This window comes from Lotus japonicus, chromosome 3, assembly GCF_012489685.1.
Source record: "Lotus japonicus ecotype B-129 chromosome 3, LjGifu_v1.2".
Taxonomy (NCBI): domain Eukaryota; kingdom Viridiplantae; phylum Streptophyta; class Magnoliopsida; order Fabales; family Fabaceae; genus Lotus; species Lotus japonicus.
In genome coordinates this window covers 58,947,646-58,956,311 of record NC_080043.1, presented here as the reverse complement: position 1 = coordinate 58,956,311, position 8,666 = coordinate 58,947,646, and the positions used below count along the sequence as shown (strand labels likewise).

Below are 8,666 nucleotides of genomic sequence, written 5' to 3'. Positions count from 1 at the left end.
GCATTCACCTTTTCCCAACAACAAACGACTACTCACAACACCACCAGTTATGGCCTAGCAGTTTGTCGACCGCCCAAGCACAAACAATACAAACAAGGCATGCAAGGGTCAACTTCCTAAAGTAATTTAATATAGATCATGGCATTTTTTAGCATAGCTATATACAACATGTATATATATTAAATAAAGGAGGCACATGTTCATATCGTCAGTCCGTAAGCTCGTCGCCTTGACATACATATATCTTCATATCCGCACAAGGGCAGGATCACGTGCCATTAATGTACGTGCACGGCCCGAAGGTCAATCAAAACTAACGCGATTAAGGTCTATCCCCTTAAACAAATCAAGACAACAAGATTAAGGTCCACCCCTTAATCAAACAGGTAGAGTGATCAAGGTCTATCCCCTTAATCAAACAACAAGTTTAAGGTTTATCCCCACAAACAACGTGATCAAGGTCTATACCCTTAATCAAACAACAAAATTAAGGTACATTCCCTTAATCAAACAACAACCACGATTAAGGTCCATCCCCTCAAACAACAACCACGATTGAGGTCCATTCCCTTAACCGATAAACAAAACAAGATTGAGGTCCATCTCCTCAACCGATCAACAAACACGGTTAAGGTCCATCCCCTTAACCGACGCAAAGCCCGATCTTTCGACCGTCTCAACCTCAAGATATGCACGCATGCAAAACAAGAAAACAACGATTCGTCCTCCTGCCTATCTATAGTTCATTTTCTCTTTCATTTCCCCAGGGAAAAAATTGGTTCATTGATCAATTGCTTCACAAGCAGGGAAGTGTCACTTGCACTTAGTGACTTCTTTAGTAGCAACGACTCATCCCCTTGATGCTCGCAAATCAGGTCCTCATCTTTCTCAAAACCGGATCGTTGGCCTTTCCCGCTTTCGAACTCATTTTCATATCTTAGGTTTCCTTCCAAAGGGGTTCTTTTTATCATTCAAAGTTTTATATCTTGAGTTAATTTGTAAGGCCCTATTTTAGTTTGTTTTGTTTTTGAGAAAGATTGAATAAAATGAGGGTTTTGTTCAAGTTTGGAAATTGGCAGATTTCAACTGTCAACTTGTGTGAATTTTTAGAGGGTCTTAACGACCTCATTTGGGAACACTTCCTTCAGGAGAGTTGTAGCCCTTTAAGTGTAGAAAATTCTCGAAGTAGAATCACGTCATTCCGATATCGGTACCTCGAGATATTGTAGTTTTAGTGAAGATGGTTTTGGCTGTACAGTAGCAGCGGGTTAATTGGAGAATTTTCCTTTTAATTCCTGTTTTAATCTTGTTTTTATTAAAAAGAGGGTTGGTTTTCCTCATAAGTCAGACCGGTTTAAGTGAGTAATTAGTTGGGTTCAGGGTTTTTACTTGTTTGGGCTTAGAAAGAAAAAAATTTCAAAACCCTAGCCCATGCATGTGTAGCCGCGGGTTCAATAGGGTTTGGGGGGGGAGTTTTTCTCATTCACACAAAATCTGAATTAGAAACCCTTGGGCACCCCCATGAGGGTTTGGTTATGGGATAACTTGCTGGATTTTTATGATCATGATGCTTGTTGGATTTTGCCATGAGATACCATGTGTTATTGTTTCACTATTTGCTATTCTTGCCTTAGACCTTGATGCTTTGTGAAGATCCCATGCAATACTTGCTAAGTTTGACATGAAATTTATTTGTCCAACGTGATGATTGAGATGTGTTAGGTTCTGAAATCTTTTCATAGGGTGATTCCACATGAATATATGACGTTTTGTTGCTGGAAAATGGCTTTGAAACTTTGCACTTGCATCTTCAAAATTTTAATTTAGGGCAGAAGTGACCCTTCCAGTTTTCAGTACTGGACAGCGGACTTCATGGCCCGATATCACCTATTTCGGGTCTTCAGATGAAAACGTGGTAAACTAGGAAGTTATAGATCTTCCAATTAGCTTTCTAGGCGTATAAAGAACAAAATTTTTGGTTTAGTAATGAGGCCTGGAGATCGGTTTTAGTGACTGATACGCCTGCTGTTTTCCCTGTACCGGACAGCGAGCTTCAGAGCCTAATATCACCAAGTTCTGGGTTTCAAAAGAAAAAGTGTTAAACTAGAAAGTGGTAGATTTTCGAAATAGCTTTCCAAGTATGTATAGTATGTCATATTCGGTTGAGAATTGAGTTCGGGTGATCGTTGTTAGTGATCGCTGTTCCTGCTGTTTTTTTTAGAAAATGAATATGACAGTTGTTTCATAAAACTTGAATCTACTAGTTTTTGGGTTGGATGTTTTCTGAATTTGAAATATCTAATTTACTTATATGGTATTGATGTATTTTGTTACTGGCTGGATTATTCTGTAAAAAAAAAGGTCGTTCATCCAGTTGTAATTCCTTTTGGTGCTGTGATTATTACTGTCATTTAAGTTGCATTATCCGCTGTTGAAAATGTTAAGACTCTAGGTTGACTATTAGAGCCCTAACAAAGAGAAATGAGAACTTAATCGCTTGCAAGTAAAATGTGATGTAATTGGACATAGGTCTAGTGAAGACTATGGTCCATGAGAACGATGGTACCGTTAGAGACAAACGGTTACTTGCACGCGAGGGTGTTTTGTGGGTTGTACGGTGTGTCCCCACGTGATTTGGTTGACTGTGGTCACCTTGTGATTCTGTGGACGGACGGTGTGTCCGGCGGACGGTGTGTCCCCCCACATGAATGAGGGTTGTACGGTGTGTCCCCTCCGAGAATTGTTCATCTGCGGATGATCGTGAATATGGCCATTGGTGTTGAGGTGGTTGTGTGAATGGTGAGGTCGCTAGCCTAACTGAACTTAGGTGACTGACTGAGATGTAAACTAAACATTATGCTTACTATATCTTGCTATTTATGAGTATTACATGGTTATGTGATTATTTGTATGAGAACATGAGATCTGACCCTGTTGCTTGTTTGTGTTTATTTGGGGGGGGGGTAGATGCCGGCCTTTTTGATAGTGGCGGCGATCACGAGGTGGGAGATCGTTCTGGATAGACCAGAAAAAGACCGACTTTGGGAGACCGACAATTCCGGAGTTCGGAGGATCTATGTCGGCTGTGCGGTACTCTTGGAGAGGAATAGTACAGGAACGATCATAAGGAGCCATATTCTCAAGGATGGGTCAGTGATGTGTCCGCATCCTCCAGCTAGGTTTCAAAAGGACAAAGAAGTAGAAGACCCTTCGGAGGACACGGAGGAAGATCCTTCTGAGAACGAGACGGTGGAGTCACGCTTGCAGGTGGAGGAGAAGGTAGTGGAACCCCCACCACCTATGGCCAAGCCAGGAGTTCGTGTGCAGCGCGCTCCGGGGCGTTACATTGTGGGACCTCGGAAGAGTGTGATCAAGCTAGAGCGGGCCAGGAAGAGGGCACGAGAAGCTGAAGCTGCTGTTCTTGAACGGAATCTGGACTAGGGTTTTTCCTTTCTATGGGTTTTGAGAGACCGCATCGGGTTATAATTTATTTTCTCTTATTTTTGGATTTCACATTATTGTAGGTCTTTTGCCCAAGGATTCGGTTATTGTATCTTTGGGTCTATTGCTACCTTTTTTTTAATGAGTTCTTTTCATTCAGAATTACGTGGTTTATTTATTCCGCACAGTTTCAAGAGTTTTACGTTGAATGAACCTTTCTCATTAATTAAAGATTAATTAAATGAACGGCGAAAATTATTTAAGAAAATACACGTGATCGGTTACTGTGTGACACTCGAGAAATCGGGGCGTTACATTGTGGTATTAGAGCCGACCTCTCCCAGTACGGTGTGGTTCGAGGACGAACCAAGCGGAAGCTGGTGGGCCTGTGACGCCCGGGGCCGACGAGGGCGGGGAGTGATCGCCGGTGCAGTGAGGCACGGACAAGGAGCGGTTCCTGGCAGGCTTCTAGGCGGAGGGGCACATGAAGGAACCGATCTCACACCCGAACAAGAGGTATTCCGAGACTGTATAGGGATGGACTATACAGTTGAGGAGGGCATAAAAGATTTGATTGGTACTACTCATAACAACAAGTTGCAACTTCTTTTCGGGAGCCCAACTGATAAGAACTCCATGGTTAAGTGTGCTTGCCTTGGAGTAATATCGTGATGGGTGACCTCCTGGGAAGTTTTCCCGGGAAGTGCGCGAGTGAGGACAATGCGCACTAAAAAGACTCGTGTTGTTACCGTGAGGCCAGTCTCGTCAGATCGAGATGTTACATTGTGGTATCATAGCTCCGGTTGAGAAACCAGAGCACTAAGGGTTTTGGGCTTACGAGTTTCCGAACTCGTTGATGTTTTTGTTTTTGATAAAGATGTTTTCAAAGCATCGCGGTGAGATTGGGTAGACTTGTGTGCTAAGATGTTTGCTTGACTGTGATTGTCTGAATAGTATCATTGCCGTGATACTTGAGACATATTATTTATTGTATACTTAGATATTTCTTTTAATTTGAGGGCACTGACATTGGGTTGTGGTTCTATTTCTAAGCAGGATTTCAGTCATGCCTCCGAGACAGGACCCAACCAATGCTCAGCTTGCTCAAGCAATGGCTCAGCTGGCTCAGGTGATGACCCAGCAGGCTGCCACTGCTGCTGCCCAAGCCGCGGCGCAGCTTCAACGGGAAGCTGAAGAGAACACCAGGAGAGCTGAGGCAGATGCCAGAAGGGCACAACGGGCTGAGAGGGAGCTGGCACAGGACCAGATCCGCATGAGAACTAATTTCAATCGTCATGGACCACCTAATTTCCAAGGCGAAGTTGAGCCCGAGAAAGCTAATCTTTGGATTCAGGAAATGGAGAAGATCTTTGAGGCTCTCCACACACCTGACGCTGAGAAGGTGAACTTGTCGACCTTTATGCTGAAGGGTGACGCTGAGTACTGGTGGCGGAGCGCCAGACAGCTGATGACTGCCAACAATGTGGCCATCACTTGGGAGTCTTTCAAAAGGGCTTTCATGGAGAAGTACTTTCCGGAGACTGCCAGGGAAGACATGGAGAATCAATTCCTCAACCTGAGACAGGGGTTGATGACCGTAGGGGAATATGCTGCAAGACTGGAGACCCTGTCCAAACACTTTCGCTTTTTCCAAGTGCAAGTGGATGAATCGTACCTATGCAACTGATTCATGAGGGGTTTGAGGAATGACATCGAAGAATCTGTGAGGCCATTGGGAATCAGAGTCTTCCAACAACTGGAGGAGAAAGCTCGTGAAGTAGAGTCGATGAAGAATCGTCAGAGGGGCAAGTATGACAGCGGAGGTCCGATCCGTTCTGGGCAGAGGCCGACCGGAAGGTTTGAGGGACAGAGGCAAGCTGGTAGGTTTGACAGGGGCAAGGCTCCGATGAGGAAGCCTTACCAACGCCCTACTGATAGGGTACCATTTGCTGGAAGGAATGTGGCACGTGCTCCTAGGGATGATGTCGTCTGTTACAAGTGCAACCAGAAGGGACACTATTCGAATGAATGTGGGAAGGAGGTTGTGTGCTGGAAGTGCCAGAAACCAGGACATGTTGAGAGAAACTGTCCTGATGCTACTAAGGCCGAGCCAGTACTGAATGCTGCCAGGGGAAAGCGACCTTCTGCTCCAGGTCGTGTGTTTGCAATGTCTGGGGAACAAGCTGCTGTGACTGATGATCTTATCCAGGGTACGTGTGTTATCGTTGGAACTTCTTTAATGGTGTTATTTGATTCTGGTGCTACACACTCATTCATTGCCGAGGAGTGTGTGAAAAAGTTAGGATTGCTAACTGCTAATTTACCATTCGATTTGGTGGTGTCGACCCCTGCCGCCGATCGATTAGTTACGCGCACGACATGCTTGCAATGTCCGATGATTTATGAGGATCGGAAGTTCTTTGCGAACCTCGTTTGTTTAGGGCTTAAAGAGCTCGATGTGATTCTGGGGATGGACTGGTTGACACAGTATCACGTTCTGTTGGATTGTGCTAATAAGGCCGTAGTCTTTCCGGATTCTGGCGTTACGGATTACTTGAATTCGTACTATTTGGGAAGGGGTTCACCAGCATTCGTGAACTCTATCGTAGCTGAGGCGAAGAACGATGGCGACGTACGCAACATTTTGGTGGTGCAAGATTTTGTGGATGTGTTTCCAGAGGATGTGCCTGGATTACCGCCAGTGAGAGAAACAGAGTTCTCTATTGATATTATGCCCGATACAGGACCAATATCAATGGCGCCTTATCGGATGGCACCAGCAGAGTTGGCGGAGTTAGCAAAATAGTTGGAGTATCTCACTTCCAAAGGATTTATCCGACCAAGTGTGTCGCCATGGGGAGCACCGGTGTTGTTGGTGAAGAAGAAGGACGGAAGGTCCAGATTGTGTGTGGATTACTGACAACTCAACAAGGTGACAGTGAAGAATCGTTACCCAATGCCTCGGATAGATGATTTGATGGATCAACTTCGGGGAGCTGTCGTTTTCTCGAAGATAGACCTGAAGTCAGGGTATCACCAGATCCGTGTCAAGGAGGCTGACATACAGAAGACCGCATTCAGAACTCGATACGGGCATTATGAGTATCTCGTGATGCCGTTTGGAGTTACAAATGCACCCGCAGTGTTTATGGACTACATGAACAGAGTGTTCAGGTCATTCTTGGACAAGTTCGTGGTGGTGTTCATTGACGATATTTTGATTTACTCGAAGAGTAGGGAAGAACACGAAGAGCATTTGCGTCAAGTGCTAGGAGTGTTACGAGGGAAGGAGCTATATGCTAACGACTCGAAGTGTGAGTTCTGGATGGAAGAGGTGAAGTTCCTTGGTCACGTCATATCAAGTCAGGGTGTGGCTGTTGACCCCAGCAAAATTGAATCGATCATGTCATGGGAACAACCTAAGACAGCAAGCGACATCAGAAGTTTTGTTGGGCTTGCTGGCTACTATAGACGTTTTGTGAAGGATTATGCAAAGTTGACTTCACCATTGACCCAGTTGACAAAGAAGAGTCAACCTTTTGCATGGACAGAGAAATGTGAAGAGAGTTTCCAGGAGATGAAGAAGCGACTGACTACTGCACCGATACTAGCCTTACCCAAGGAAGGAGAACCATATGACGTTTACTGTGACGCTTCACACAATGGGTTGGGTTGTGTAATGATGCAGGAGAAGAAAGTGATTGCGTATGCTTCACGACAACTGAAGATTCACAAGAAGAACTATCCTACGCATGATTTGGAATTGGCTGCTATAGTATATGCTCTCAAGATTTGGAGGCATTACCTGTATGGCAGTACGTTCACAATCTACAGTGATCACAAGAGTTTGAAGTATTTGTTCGATCAGAAAGATTTGAACATGAGACAGCGAAGATGGATGGAATTTCTGCAGGACTACGAGTTTGACCTACAGTATCATCCGGGGAAAACCAATGTTGTAGCTGACGCTCTTAGTCGAAAGGCTATGCATGTATCCTCGTTGATGGTCAAGGAGTTAGAACTGCTGGAGGCATTCCGAGATCTGAGTTTGGACGTGAAGATAGCTCCAGGGAAGCTAAGCTTCGGGATGGTGACGGTGTCGAGTGGACTCTTGGATGAGATCAAATCGAAGCAAGAGACCGATGAAGGATTACTTGAGTGGCGCGAACTAGTTACTCAAGGGAAGGCACCAGAGTTTGCTATCGGAAACGATAACATACTGCGTTGCAAGGGACGAGTTTGTGTACCTAATGACGCAGCTATGAGGAGGTTGATCTTGGATGAAGGTCACAAGAGCAGGTTGAGCATTCATCCGGGGATGAACAAGATGTACCAAGACCTGAAACTTCATTTCTGGTGGCCCGGGATGAAGAAGCAAGTAGCCGAGTATGTGTCGAAATGCTTGACTTGTCAGAAGGCTAAGGTGGAACATCAGAAGCCAGCAGGAAAACTACAGTCGTTGGAAGTTCCAGAGTGGAAACGGGATAGCATCTCTATGGACTTCGTGACGGCGTTACCCTTAACACGAAGGAGATTTGATGCAATTTGGGTAGTGGTTGATCAACTGACGAAGACCGCTCACTTCGTGCCGATCAATCTGAACTACAAGGTGGAGAGACTAGCAGAAATCTACATTGCAGAGATTGTTCATCTGCATGGGGTACTATCTAGCATTGTGTCGGACAGAGACCCGTGGTTTACCTCACGTTTTTGGGAAGTTTGCAACAAGCTTTGGGAACCAAGCTGAGATTGAGTTCCGCTTATCAGCCACAGACGGATGGGCAAACCGATAGAACTATTCAATCCTTGGAGGATTTGCTAAGAGCTTGTGTGCTAGATCATAAAGGAAGCTGGGAAGAGTTGTTACCGCTGATTGAGTTCACCTACAATAACAGCTTTCATGCGAGCATCGGGATGACACCTTATGAAGCTTTGTACGGTCAGAAGTGTCAGACGCCCTTGTGTTGGCATCAAGATGGGGAGAACTTAGTGATTGGACCCGAGCTGGTTCAGCAAACCACCGAAGAAGTAAAGCGAATTCAAGAAAAGATGAGGATCTCACAGAGTCGTCAGAAGAGTTACGCTGACAATCGAAGGAAAGAGCTGGAATTTCAAGCTGGAGATCATGTGTTTGTAAGATCAAGTTTTGATCTAGTAGTACAACTCTATGTTTTGATGATTACAAGTTAACCTTTTGATATGAACAATTATGGTACTCTAACGTG

General features: G+C 44.8%; 2 protein-coding genes across 2 annotated transcripts; both read left to right on the top strand.

Moving 5' to 3' along the window:
- Window positions 1-4,507: 4,507 nt before the first annotated feature.
- LOC130744417 (uncharacterized) lies at window positions 4,508-5,128 on the top strand. Its single transcript, XM_057596605.1, has one exon. It carries the CDS (start codon window positions 4,508-4,510, stop codon window positions 5,126-5,128), a length of 621 nt encoding a protein of 206 aa, XP_057452588.1.
- Window positions 5,129-5,131: 3 nt separating this feature from the next.
- On the top strand, window positions 5,132-6,247 carry LOC130744416 (uncharacterized). The gene has a single exon (XM_057596604.1). It carries the CDS (start codon window positions 5,132-5,134, stop codon window positions 6,245-6,247), a length of 1,116 nt encoding a protein of 371 aa, XP_057452587.1.
- The last annotated feature ends 2,419 nt before the right edge of the window (window positions 6,248-8,666 follow it).

Excerpts from the sequence above, each read along its gene's own strand:
- LOC130744417 (XM_057596605.1), top strand. The coding sequence starts at position 4,508 with ATGCCTCCGAGACAGGACCCAACCAATGCTCAGCTTGCTCAAGCAATG.
- LOC130744416 (XM_057596604.1), top strand. The coding sequence starts at position 5,132 with ATGAGGGGTTTGAGGAATGACATCGAAGAATCTGTGAGGCCATTGGGA.